The following is a 14717-nucleotide window of genomic DNA, read 5'->3' as shown; positions in this document are numbered from 1 at the left end:
GAGAATCAAATGAAATAAACCATGTAAACTACTTGGAAGAGTTCCTGTTTATGGTCAATATTCAATTCACTCTTCAATATTCACCATGAACAGTGAATGATAGCCAAAGAGTATTCCATTTGAACCTGGGGGCAGGGAATGAAGTTGTAAATGATCATAGATTAATTCAACTTGCAGAAATAAGAACTGAGACACAGAGAGGTTATATGATTTGTCTGAGATCATTCAACAAGTGAATGGAAGAGCTAGGCCTTCAACTCTAATGATAATGAATTCTAATGGTGATTTGCTGCATGTGTGAAGTTAATATAGCCTGCCTAGTGAATTTTTCTAAGATATTTTATCTGCTTCATCAACCCAACCCTTCTTCAGTCTTCTTTCTGGAATTGAGATACATTTTTGTCTTTCCCTGAGGATGAAAACTGAGCCATTTTTCCACGTGGATGTTCATATTAGGTAAGTCATGGAAATATAGTACCCTTTGATTCTGGCATGATAAAGCAGTGCCAATACAAATACAAATTTTTAGTTTGTGATGCTTCCAAGCACAGCTTACTATTGTTCCCAATAAATATCATAATTTAGTTATTATAACAAAGAAGTCTAAATGCACTAGCATTTGAATTTTTAGGAACTATGCATATGTAGTCATTTCTAATATGAAAAGAAATGTGACTCATTTAAATGTACCCAGCTTCAGTAAATAACTGTGATGCTCTATGCTATTTAACAGCCAGTGTATTCATATACACAGATTACATCAAATTACCTGTTCTGTTTTTAAAAATACATTTTAAAAATTGTGTTAGGGTGGCAGGTTACAGAAGGTAGTGATTGAAGCACTGATTCATGTAAAACCAAGTAAGTCTACTTAAAACCATGCATAAATAGACGTATTTTTGAACTGTGCTCTTTGACAAAAAAGTAAGAAGTTCCCCCTGGTATTTTGCTTCGTATGTTTAGGGCCTTATTTTTGTTTATAAACTATTAGAAGAGATGACAGGTGTAACCTGGTACAACTAGATCCTAGGGAAAAGTTAACAGATTTTAGACTATAGATCACTTTGGATACACAGTGTATTGCCTCAAGAAGCATCTTATGATTCTCTAATATAATATAATCACTTTTAGCACTAAAATGTTTATTAAATTATAAGGACTATGAAAGGTACATGCCTATCTCACTTTTTAAAGTCTAATATATGAATGATATTCCATTTACACTCTGGTCAGATATGAACAAAATTGATTTTAGATGTTTAGTGCTAAAAAACACTGACTTAATAAACTTTGGGACTTAAGGGATCTTGTCAAGGGTCTTGTCAAGGGTTTCTTCAAAATTCATATTGTGAGACATTTGTTAAATGAATAGAGACTGGATTAGTATGGAGAAGATATGTGACTAACCCTATTTTGGGAGTATATTTTCATAGGAGTCATCATGCAGATGGAAAGAAACTAGTATCCAATTAGGTTTGGTTTATGTAAGAGAACTCCTTGAATAGAACTTGAATCTTCAGTGTTCCTAGGACATTTTGGTTACTCCATGTATAGCTCACACCTTATTCATCTAAACATACATTGTAGGACAAAATTTGTTGTCAAGGAAGACTCGAGAAATTTGCTAGTGAGTATCCAAAACTTACCAAATGCATTTTATTGGAAAATCCATAGTTGAATTTGGTACTTATGTATATAATGGCTTTCTATATAGGGTTTCTTAAAACATTGACACTGGCACTATAAACAATACCATTATTCTGTCCATGGCTTCTTCACTAGGGCAAAATGCTAAAGTTCTTCTGAGGTGCTTTTTTCTTTAGACTTTTAGACTTTTCAAGCAATTTCAGAAATACACAGTAGAGCTCCTTGCTATTAATCAAGAAATAATCACAACATGGACTCTGTTGATGATGACTCAGTCCTATCACCTAGGTGTCACATTATAGTCAACAAACTATTCTGCATATTATCTGTAAATAATTTATATTCATTATACAAGTGTCACGTATTTATTTCAAACTTCATATGTGATTGGATGAATTAAAACCACTTCGTATATTTCCTAGCCCTGTCTGCTAACAGGGCCTAGTGCAACGATACCCTGATAGGACTCTAGGGCTAATATGGGGGATATGCAAAATGATTTTTGAGCATTTTAGCCAGAAAATAGGGAGTGCTTAATAACCAAAATGATGAGTGGGGACTGTGATATATGGGTGATGGGTATTAAGGTGGGCACTTGTGTGAGCACTGAATGTTATATGTAAGGGATAAATAACTAAATTCTACTCAAAACCAATATCACATTATATTCTAACTAACTGGAATTCAAATAAAAATTTGAAACAAAGAAACAAAAAAAAGAAACAAAATGATGAGGACAGTCAATAAGAAAAAGGACACAGGAGCCAACCAAAAGAGTTCCCAAAGGCCAAAACTAGAACTATTTCAGCAACAGAATAAAGTAGCACTGAAATATTACCCAAACTATAAAATCAATACTCTTCATCTATACTGACACAAATAAATGATTGAAAAAATTAAATCAGTGGTTATGAATGGGCAAATCTCCTACACACATAAATTTCAAATAATTTATATAGATACTCCTCCAACAAGGAGGTGGAGCATAAGTCTCCATTCTCTAGTCTTCATAAGTCTCCATTCCATGCTGTATCACTTCCAAGTGATACAGCATGGAAGTGATACAGCATGGAAAAGGAAGGTAATCTACAGTGGAGAAATAGGATAAACACTACCTCAGTCAGGTGATCAACATATGTACTCTCGATATGATGTAGTAAGAATGGTTCCTTACCTGTGTTCTTTCTCCAAAAACTTTAAACCTAACTCCTGCAATGAGAAAAACATCAGACAAGCCCAAATTGAAGAGGATTCTAATGTCTGATCAGTACTCCTCAAAACAGTCAAGGTCATCAAAACTAAGGAAATTCTGAGAAACTTAGATAATCATGAGGAGCCTGGGAAATATGGTGACTAAATATAATGTGGTATCCTGGATGGGTTCCTGGAACAGAAAAATGGCATTAGCCAAAAACTAAGGGAATTTGAATAAATAATGGACTTTAGTTGATATAAATATGTCAGTATTGGCTCATCAATTGTGACAAGTGTTCCAAATTAATGTGGGATATTAAATAAGGGAAACTGGGTACAGAAGATATGAATTGCAACATTTCTGTAAATCTAAAAATATCCTAAAACAAAAAAAAATTGTTTTAAGAAAGCATTTCACTCAAAATGGATTAAAGACCTAAATGTAAGACCTGAAAACATGAAACTCCTAAAGGAAAACATAAGCAGTAATCTCTTGGACATTGGCCTTAGCGAGATTTTTCTGAATGTCTACTCAGGAGATGGAAACAAAAGCAAAAATAAACTATTGGGACTATATCAAGATAAAAAGGATTTTTCAAAGTGAAGAAAACCATCAACAAAATGAAAAGGCAACCTACAGAATGGGAGAAGATATTTGCAAATGATATATCCAATAAGGAGTTTATCTGCAAAATATCTAAAGAATTTATACAACTCAACTCAAACACATAAAAACAAAACGAATAATCTGATTTAAAAATGGGCAGAGGACCTGAATAGATATTTTTCCAAAGAAGAAATACAGATGACCAAATGATACATGAAAAGATGCACAGCATGACTAATCATCAGGGAAATGCAAATCAAAGCCACAGGAAGATATCACTTCCTACCAGTCAGAATGACTACTATTAAAAAAAAAGAGAGAGAGAAAGAAATAACAAGTGTTGACAAGGATGTGGAGAAAAAGGAACCCTTGTGCACTGTTGATGAGAATGTAAATTACTGCAGCCACAATGGAAAACAGTATGGAGGTTCCACAAAAAATTAAAAATAAAAATGCATACGATCCTGTAATTCCACTGTTGGGTATTTCACCCAGAAAAGAAAACAAAAACACTAATTTGAAAACATATATACACCCCTGTTTATTGTAGTATTTTTTACAAAAGCCAACATATGTAAGTAACTTAAGTGTCCATTGATAATTAAAGCATCCATTAATGGATAAAAAAGTTGTGTGTGTGTGTGTATGTGTGTGTGTAAAATGAAATACTAGCCATAAAAAAGAGTGAAGTCTTGTCATCTGTGACAACATAGATGGACTTAGAGGCTATTATGTTAAGTGAAATAAGTCAGACAGAGAAAGAATACCATGATTTCACTTACAAGTAGAATCTAAAAAACAAAACAAATGAGCAGAAAAAACAAACAGATTCATAAATACAGAGAACAAACTGATGGTTGCCAGAGGAGAGAGTGTAGGGAGATGGGCAAAAGGGGAATTAAGAGGTACAAATTTCCAGGGGTACCTGGGTAGCTCAGTGGGTTAAAGCCTCTGCCTTTGGCTCAGGTCATGATCCCAGAGTCCTGGGATCCAGCCCTACATCGGGCTCTCTGCTCGGCAGGGAGACTGCTTCCCTTCCTCTCTTTCTCTCTGTGTGCCTCTCTGCCTACTTGTGATCTCTATCTATCAAATATATAAATAAAATCTTAAAAAAAAGAGGTACAAACTTCCAGCTATAAAATAAATAAGCCATGGAAATGAAAAATACAGCATAGGGAAATAATCATATTGTAATAAATTTGTATAATGACAAATATTATCTACACTTACCTTGGTAAGCACTGCATGATGTATAGAATTGTCAAATCACTTGTTATGCACCTGAAACTAATATAACATTGTGTGTCAACTATACTTCAGTAAAAATATCCTTTCCTACCTAGAATTCATAATATATATAATTACATTATGGTATGCTATATCACATTGAAATTTTAAATAAAAATTTTAGAAAGCATTTTACTTCATTAGAAAAAAAAGCTAAACAATAATGATTTGTTTTTCTTAATATAAAATACAAAATGTTACTATATCAACATAAATAAGTGGGTGAAATACTCGTTTCTTTAAACAGCTAAAATTTATACTTAGAAATTCTACCCTCCTAAAACCATTCCCTCTTATTTTATCTCTTGCATCTTCAGTATTTTGTTGCTGCTGTAAGCTGTTTGCTATCATCCTTAACATGGCAGAGACTGATATTTTATTATTTGGCAGTTCTACAAAGAAAAGAAAGAGTAGGCAGTATTTCATATTCTGTACCTTTTCTTTAGAACAATGAATGTTCCATGACACAAGTATGCTGGAGGGAATTCACACGAAGAAAATGGTTTCAACACAGTATAGTTTTCTTTTTTAATTTTATTTATTTATTTATTTACTTATTTATTTATTTTATTTTTTGTATGGGTTTCAAAATTCATTGTTTATGCACCTTACCCAGTACTCTATGCAATATGTGCCCTCCTTAATACCCACCACCAGGCTCATCCAACCCCCCATCCCCCTCCCCTCCAAAACCCTCAGTTTGTTTCTCAGAGTCCACAGTCTCTCATGGTTCACCTTCCCCTCCAATTTCCCCCAATTCGCTTTTCTTTTCCTTCTCCTAATGTCCTCTGTGTTATTCCTTATGCTCTGCAAGTAAACAGAGCATATACTGACTCTCTCTGCTTGACTTATTCCACTCAGCATAATCTCTTGAAGTCCCGTCCATGTTGATACAAAAGTTGGATATTCATCCTTTCTGATGGAGGCATAATACTCCATATTATATATGGACCATACCTTCTTTACCCATTTGTCTGTTGAAGGGTCTCTTGGTTCTTTCCACAGTTTGGCGACTGTGGCCATTGCTGCTATGAACATTGGGGTACAGATGGCCCTTCTTTTCACTACATCCATATCTTTGGGGTAAATACCCAGTAGTACAGTTGCACAGTATAGTTTTCTATGAGGTTGTTCCCAGTTAAAATAAAGGCAGTAATTCCTCTCTCAAAATAGTCATGTTAAAAATTAAAATAGAATGGACTTATGCTTGAGTTTTACTGAGAAGAAAGGATATCATGTTACATACACTTCCTTGAGTTAGATATTTTCAAGAAATTGTGAAGCAACATTAAATTTCTTTATAAACCCTCTCTCTATCTTTTATTTGGCCTATGAATTAGATTGTTCTGTAGCTGTTCCCTCTATAATATTTGGTGTGGAATGGCAAAACATACTGTGATAATTTAAGATATTGTTAGCATGTATGTGTAGACTATTGTTTTTTTAATACTTTAGTAAATTCAATACTATCTTAAATCCTTTCAGTAACTTTATAAGAGGATTTTATTCCAGTAGCATGTTATTTCAATTTAGTTTAACTAATGTGGACAAAGAATGTAAGTTTATTTTTATTGGAACCTCATCCAAATGTTCAGACCTTTGCAGAAGAGTTGGATGCTTCAGATTAAGCCTCAGAGTGATTAGCAACTAATTTGAAAATGTTTTTCTATTAAGTACATGTGTCTGTGGTAATTTGTCTGCAGTTAGACATATCACTGAAAATTCAATGAAATTATTTTTAAAATAGAGGAATTCTCTAAAGTAACTAGTTTTGGTGATATTTACAATATAAATCACATTGTGAAACTTTAAAATGTGCATTTAATTAACTAAAATTCATATCGACTTTCACCAGAACATGTTCATTGAAAAATAGTACAGATACAATCACTTTCAAGGAGGAGAAAATGATATGATTACTGATTTTCAGGAGTGTAATAATGTCAATATTTTGCATTGTATTTGGCTTTTTCTTTTTCACTTCAAGACCTTAGCATCTGTTACTCCTTCTGCTTGGAATATTCAGTCAACTTTGGTTTTTTTATTACTCACCTCCTGTTCAACTTTTTCATCTGGCTGGCTCCGATTTATCTATAAGGTCACAGATTATATGTTAGGGTCTGAGAACTGACCTTCCATTCTGAATTAGGTCCTCATTATAGCTTTCACTAGCATCCTGTACTTTTCCTTCATCATTTTAATCATGATTATAATTGCATACTCATTTTGTTAAAATTTGTGTAATAGCTACTACTTTACTAGACCATAATCTCCATGACAAATAACATAGTGTCTGGTACATAATAGAAGATCAAAAGGGAATTATTTGTTTATGTTGCAAAATAATTTCTTTATGATTATTTTTTATTTCATTATTTTTATTTTTTATTTTTTATTAAAGTTTTTATTTAAATTCTAGATAGTTAATATATATGGTGAAATTGGATTCAGGCATAGAATTTAGTGATTCAACCCTTACATACAACACCCCCTGCTCATCACAAGTGCTCTCTCTAATACCCATCATCCATTTAACCCATCCCCCACCCACCACCCTCTACCAACCCTGTTTATTCTCTATAGTTTTGTCTCTTTTGATTTGCTTCCCTCTCTATTTATATTTTTCCCCTTCCCTATGTTTACCTCTTTGTTTTGTAAATTCCACATATGGGTGAAATAATATGGTGTTTTCTTTATTTGACTGACCTATTTCACTTAACATAATACACTCTGGCTCCATCCTCATCACTGCAAATGGCAAGATTTCAATTTTTTTCATGGCTGAGTGATATTTCATTGTATATTCCATTGTATATTACACACACACACACACACACACACACACCCCACACACACATTCTAAACTCCTTTATCCATTCCTTGGTTGATGGACATTTGGGTTCTTCCCATAATTTGGCTATCGTTGATTTGTTAATAATGGCTGCTATAAACATTTGGATGCATGTGCTCCTTCTAATCAGCATGGTTGTATCCTTTGGGTTAATACCTAGTAGTGCAATTGCTGGATATTAGGGTAGATCTATTTTTAACTCCTTGAGGAACCTTCATACTGTTTTCCAGAGTGGCTGCACCAATTTACACTCCCACTAACAGTGTAAGAGTATTTCCTTTTCTCTGCATCCTTGCCAATGTCTGTGGTTTTGTGAGTTAATAATTTTAGCCATTCTGATAGGTGTGAGGTGATAACTCATCGTAGTTTTGATTTTTACTTCCCTGATGATCCGTGATGTTAAAAGCATCTTTTCATGTATATGTTAGCCATTTGGATGTCTTATTTGGAAAAAGATCTACTTATGTCTCCTGCCCATTTCCTAACTGGATTATTAGTTTTTTTTATATTGAGTTTAATAAGTTCTTTATAGATTTTGGATACTAATCCTTTATCAGATATGTCATTTTCAAATCTCTTCTCCCATTCTGAAGGTTGCCTTTTACTTTTGTTTCTTTCCTTTGCTGTGCAGAAGCTTTTTATCTTGAAGAAGTCCAAGTAGTTCATTTTTTATTTTGTTTCCCTTGCCCCTGGAGATGACTAGTAAGAAGATTTTATGACTGATCTCAAAAAGGTTGCTGTCTGCATTCTTCTCAAGGACTTTGATGATTTCCTGTCTCATATGTAGGTCTTAAATCCATTTTGAATTTATTTTTGTGTATGGTGTAAGAAAGTGGTTAAGTTTAATCATTTTTCATGTTGCTGTCCAGTTTTCCCAGCACCATTTGTTGAAAGACTTTTTCCAACTGGTTATTCTTTTCTGTTTTGTTGAAGATTAGTTGACCATATACTTGTGGATCCATTTCTGGGTTCTCTATTCTGTTCCATTGATCTATGTGTCTGCTTTTATGCCAGTACCATACTGTCATGATCATTACAGCTTTGTAATATAGCTTGAAATCCAGATTTGTGATGCCTCCAGTTCTACTTTTCTTTTTTAAGATTGCTTTGATTATTTGGAGCCTGTTGTGGTTCCATACAGATTTTTAGGATTGTTTGTTTTTAAGATTTTATTTATTTACTTGACAGAGAGAGAGAGATCACAAGTAGGCAGAGTGGCAGGCAGAGAAAGAGAGGGAGAAGCAAATTCCCCACTAAGTAGATAGCCCGATGCGGGGCTCGATCCCAGAAACCTGAGATCATGACCTGAGCCGAAGGCAGAGGCTTAACCCACTGAGCCACCCAGGCTCCCCAAGATTGTTTGTTTAATTTTATGAAAAATCGTGGTGGTATTTTTATAGGGATCGCATTAAATGTGTAGATTCCTTGGGGTAGTATAGTCATTTTAATAATGTTTGTTCTTCTAATCCATAAGCATGGGAAGTTTTTCTACTTCTTTGTATCCTCTTCAATTTCTTTCATAAGTGTTCTGTAGTTTTCAGAGTACAGATCTTTCACCTCCTTGGTTAGGTTTAGTCTTCGTGATCTTACGTTTTTTGGTGCAATTGGGAAATGGATTGATTCCTTGAGTTCTATTTCTGCTGTTTCATCATTGGTGTCTAGAAATGCAACAGATTTCTGTACATTGATTTTGTATCCTGTGACTTTGCTGAATGGGTACGTGAGTTCTAGCAATTTTTTGGTCTTTCAGGTTTTCTACATAGAGTATCATGTCATCTACAAATAGTGAGTGTTTGACTTCTCCTTTCCTGATTTGGATACATTTTATTTCTTTTTGTTGTCTGATTGCTGAGACTATGACTACCAGTGCTGTGTTAAATAATAATAGTGAGAGTGGACATCCTTGTGTTTTTCCTGACCATGGGGGGAAAGTTCTTGTTTTACTTCACTGAGGATTATATTAGTTGTGTATAATATAATATAATATATTAGTTGAGGACTTTTATCAAAATGGATGCTGTGTTTGTCAGATCCTTTCCCATTCTCACCCTTTGTATGCAATTAGTCATTAATTTTAGTGTAATCACATCAACATTTCTCATGTATATTCCCCTCTCTATTCAAAATTCTGCTGATTTTATTTTAGGCCCTTTCACTTCCTGTCTGCATGAATACGTAAGTGATCTCATTGCCTTCATTCTTACTTGCATCCAATCCAACTTCCATGCTATAAAAATTGTTTCATAAACACTCAAACATGGCCATATCATTCTATTTAAAATAAGCATTATCTCCCAATTAACTTCACTTTAAGTCTCATAGAATGAATTCCAACATCCTTAGAATCACATCCAAAGTTTTTATGAACTTCTCTTTGCCTGTCTTTCTAGATGATGTCAGGACTAGGTCTCAAGGAACTGAAGTTAGAATGAATTATGCTATTCTAAGTGTCCAGTAGCAAGAGAACAAGCAAGCTGAATATGAACTAAAGTTTTTAAGGGCTTTTTATAATGTCAGGGAAACAATAATATCTGATAAATATTTAGAGTATCAGTCAGAATGAAAATGACAGAAAGAACTAAGAGGAGCTGAACAGAACTGAAAGGGAAGGAGAATAATATCATGAACACAACAATTAAATGCAGGAAACTATCACCAAGAGTCATTGTAACATCTTTGACATTGAGCTTATTATGAGTACATATGTTTGGTTGATTTAAAGGGTCAGAATCAGGATGGAAACTGTCCAGAAAAACTATGATATACCTGATCATCTTTTTCTTTTCTTTAAAGGACTTTGTTGGCTTCCTAACAACTATATATTTTAGAGGGGCTCTGTGATCAGGCTATTTCCTCTCTATGTAGCCTTACTTCTAGCCATTGCTTTTTTTTTGAAATTTAGACTCCATCAACTCCATCAACATGAACACATGGTGCTCTTTCATATTCCTGTTTTGTTTTTTTTTTTTTTCCCACATTGTGTTTGCTCTGCCTGGAATGTTCTTCATGTCTTCATTTCCAGGGTGAACTTTTATTCTTTAAAACTCCTGTACAGACATCACCAATTCTAGGAAGCTTCTCTAAATGTCCTTTCTCCCAGAGCCATAAACCCATCTATCCATGTTTTTGTTTATTATTGAACCAATATTTATTGAATACTTAATATGAGCCACATGGCATACTAGATACTAAAAGCACCATGCTGAATAAGAAAGATTAAACATGGCCTTTACTCTTCTTGGCCTTATATTTAGTGGTGGACACACACACACACACACACACACACACACACACATTCAAATAATCTGACAAATGAAATAATCACCAGTTTGATAAGTGTTGTGCATAAAAGATATGAGGAACTGTAATACAGAATAATGTGTATGGGGAAAGGTACAAAGGCAACATGCTTTAATATAAAGTTGATACTTATGAAGTGGCTGGTAACTGTTCTGTCCCATATAATTGGCAATTTTATGTAGTTCCACCTAATAGTTTCTTTTCTGAGGAATTGACATTTAGAGACCTGGGCACCTGGGTGGCTCAATGGGTTAAGCATCCAATTTTTTTCTTAAGCATTTTATTTATTTATTTATTTATTTATTTATTTATTTATTTAAGTTAGCTAACATATTAGTTTTTGATGTAGTGTTCAATGATTCCTTAGTTGCATATAACACCCAATGTTCTTCACATCATATGCCTTCCTTAATACCCATCACCCGGTTACCCATCCTCCCACCCCCCTCCCTTCTGTAACCATTCCCAGAGTCCAGAGTCTCTCATGGTTTGTCTCCTTCTCTGATTTCTTCCCATTGAGTTTTCCCTCTCTTCCTCTTTGGTCCTCTGTGCTATTCCTTATGTTCCACATATGAGTGAAACCATATGATAATTATCTTGCTCTGCTTGACTTATTTCACTTAGCATAATACCATCTAGTTACATGCATATTGATGCAAATTGTAGGTATTCATCCTTTCTGATGGCTGAGTAATATTCCATTGTATATATGAAGCACATTTTCTTTATCCAGTTCATCTATTGAAAGACATCTTGGCTCCTTCCACAGTTTAGCTATTGTGGACATTGCTGCTATGAACACTGGGGTGCATGTGGCCCCTCTTTTTGCTATATCTGTATATTTGGGGTAAATACCCAGTAGTGCAATTGCTGGATCCTGCAGGCTTGTGCAGCCATTCTGGAATGTGTCCAGTTCTTGATTTCAGCTCAGGTAATGATCTCAGGGTCATGAGATCAAGCCCCACATTGGCCTCTGCTCTGGGCATGAAACCTGCTTAAGATTCTCTTTCTCCCTCTGACCACCCCCCCTCTAAAAATACATACATACATACATATAAATAAATAAATAAGCTGAGACTTGAAGAATGGGGTAGCATGGGCCATGATGGCTAAGCTTGGAGCTTATCATGTTCCAGAAACCAAGAGAAGATAAGAAAAGATAGAATTGAGTAAAGGGGTGATGAAAGTAAGAGAGATGGGTCCCTGGGTGGCTTAGTTAAGTGTCTGCCTTCAGCTCAGGTTATGATCCCAGGGTCCTGTGATGGATCCCCACATCAGGCTCTCTGCTCAGCAGGGTGTCTGCTTCTCCTTCTCCCTCTGCCTATTGCTCTACCTACTGCTCCACCTACTTGGGCTCTCTCTCTCTCTCTCTCTATCTCTCTTTGCCAAATAAATAAATGAAATATTTTTTAAAAAATTTAAAAACTAATAAAAAGAAACAAAATGGATCATATAAGACTTTTATAGGAGTCTGGATTTTACTCTCATTAAAATATAAAACCACTGTATTATTTTAAGACCAACTGGTTGTAGTGTGGGGCTGGAATTGAAGAGAGTAAGGGTAGAAATAAAGGTATCAATTAAGAGGTTGATGTAAAGAGACAATATAGTGTTACGTTAGATGTTCGGGGTTTGGAGTCAGGATGCCTTGGTTTAAATCCTAGTTTGGAAATTTTTTTAGCTGTTAGTTTATGCAAGTTACTCAAATTCTCTAAGACTCAGTTTCTTCATCTGTGAAATAGGGATAATAATATAATCATCCTCATAGAATTAGTCAAGAGATTAAATGAGAAAATCTGTTACAAAACACTAAGCAGTCCCTGGCAGATAATACTTAATTGATAATAGAGATTAATAGTCCAAGTGAAAGATGATGGCATCTGTACTAAATTGGTGACAATATATTTGGAAAAAAGTGAATAGATATGAGACCTATTGTCAAGGCTTAAACAACAGGATATAGTAATGGATTAGATATAAGACTTGAGGGACAGGATTTTTCAGGTATGACTCCTAGGTTTCTGTCAGAGTGGATTGTGCTGCACTTTGTTAAGGTGGAGGAGATCTGCCTCATACAGAATTCAGCTGTAGAAATTTATTTCTTTTTATACTACATAAGGCCAAATGAAAGAAAGAAAAGCAGTATCATATAAAATGAAATATTTATTTAAAAATTAAGTAAGTCAGAACCTTACATGAGGTATAAAAAATACTGTATGTTATATTCATACCACAATATCTTAAGTATACAAAAGTCTTAAATGTGCATATTCTTTGTTCCAAAGGTCTAAGATTTTGAAAATTTCTACTATACTATACTGATTGGTACTGATGAACAATTAAGTTTATGTGTTTATTTTGTCTCATATTAAAGGCATTTTGTAACCATTCCTTCTTCTTCTCTAACAGAATGGAGCCTGCTTGATATACCAGCAGGTGAAGAACCAAAGGATAGTTTATCTTTATTCTTCTTGGCATTGAGAGTCTGCTCTTGGAACGATCAGGCACCATGGGGAAGCGAGATAATCGAGTGGCCTATATGAATCCTATAGCAATGGCCAGATGGAGGGGCCAGACTCAATCTACAGGCCCAACAATACAAGATTATCTGAATCGACCAAGGCCCACCTGGGAAGAAGTGAAGAAACAATTAGAAAATAAAAAGAAATGCTCCAAGGCATTAGCTGAATTTGAAGAAAAAATGAATGAGAATTGGAAAAAAGAATTAGAAAAAAGTAGAGAGAAATTATTGAGTGGAAATGAGAACTCTTCTAAAAAAAAAGAAAAAAAGAAAAAGAAAAAGAAGAAATCTTGTCAGTCTTCATCTTCTTCATCAAGCTCTGATTCTTCACGCAGTTCTGATTCTGAAAATGAGGAAAAAAAACAAGGAAAAAAGAGAAAGAAAAAGAAGAACCATTCATATAAATCATCAGAAAGCTCTACATATGAATCTGAATCAGAGACCAAGGAATCTGTGAAAAAGAAAAAGAAGTCAAAGGATGGCACAGAGAAAGAAAAGTATATTAGAAGTCTCAGCAAAAAAAGAAAGAAGACTTATCCTGAAGATAAACCCTCATCATCAGAGTCCTCATCAGAATCAGATTACGAAGAGGAAGTGCAAGCAAAAAAGAAGAGAAGACATGAAGAGCAAGAAAAATCGACAGATAAAGCAAAGAAGAAGAAGAAGAAACAGCACAAGAAACATAGTAAGAAGAAGAAAAAGAAGTCGGGTTCAAGTCACAAGTCAGGATAACAAAAAAAAAAATAAGATTTCCTATTTAAAAAAGCAAGAATTTAAGGAAATATCAACTGTGAATGTTAGGGAATATTTTAAAAAATGCATGAATTTCCCTTTGTTTGTAGAATTATTCCTGACTGAGTGCCAGTCATATGCCACTGTGCCAGAAAGGGCCATAACCATTGCCTGGAGCATAAATATATAATTTTGTTTGTGTGTGTGTTTTCCCTTCCAATGGTTAATTCTTCTGAGAGCTAAAACCCTGTTGTTCCTGCTAGTAGTTAAAACATTTGGAATTTAATTAAAATGTTTTAGAATAATTTTGAGCCCCCAAATATATCTAATTTTAAAATATCTAATTTGGATATATCTTTTTTTCCCCAAGGTTTTATTTGAATTCCAGTTAGTTAACACACAGTGTAATATTAGATTCTGGAGTAGAGTTTAGTGATTCCTCACTTATATACAATACCCAACAATCATCACAAGTGCCCTCCTTAATACCCATCACCTATTTAACCCATCCCCTCCCCTCCTCCCCAGAGTATCCCTCAGTTTATTCTCTACAGTTAACATTCTCATTCCTGGTTTGC

General features: G+C 34.5%; 1 protein-coding gene across 1 annotated transcript in view; it reads left to right on the top strand.

Moving 5' to 3' along the window:
* FAM133A (family with sequence similarity 133 member A) overlaps positions 1–14439 on the top strand; it is a 53759-nt gene extending 39320 nt beyond the window's left edge. Inside the window, exon 3 of the mRNA XM_032881829.1 lies at positions 13296–14439. Coding sequence (XP_032737720.1) covers positions 13396–14139 — 744 coding nt within the window. The 5' untranslated portion in view covers positions 13296–13395 and the 3' untranslated portion in view covers positions 14140–14439. The remainder of the gene's footprint in view (positions 1–13295) is intronic.
* Positions 14440–14717: the final 278 nt, after the last annotated feature.

Source organism: Lontra canadensis, unplaced genomic scaffold (genome assembly GCF_010015895.1).
Source record: "Lontra canadensis isolate GAN:19392208 unplaced genomic scaffold, GSC_riverotter_1.0 scaffold77, whole genome shotgun sequence".
Classification (NCBI taxonomy): Eukaryota; Metazoa; Chordata; class Mammalia; order Carnivora; family Mustelidae; genus Lontra; species Lontra canadensis.
Note: the sequence above shows the minus strand (reverse complement) of the source record. Positions and strands in the feature narration are given on the sequence as shown.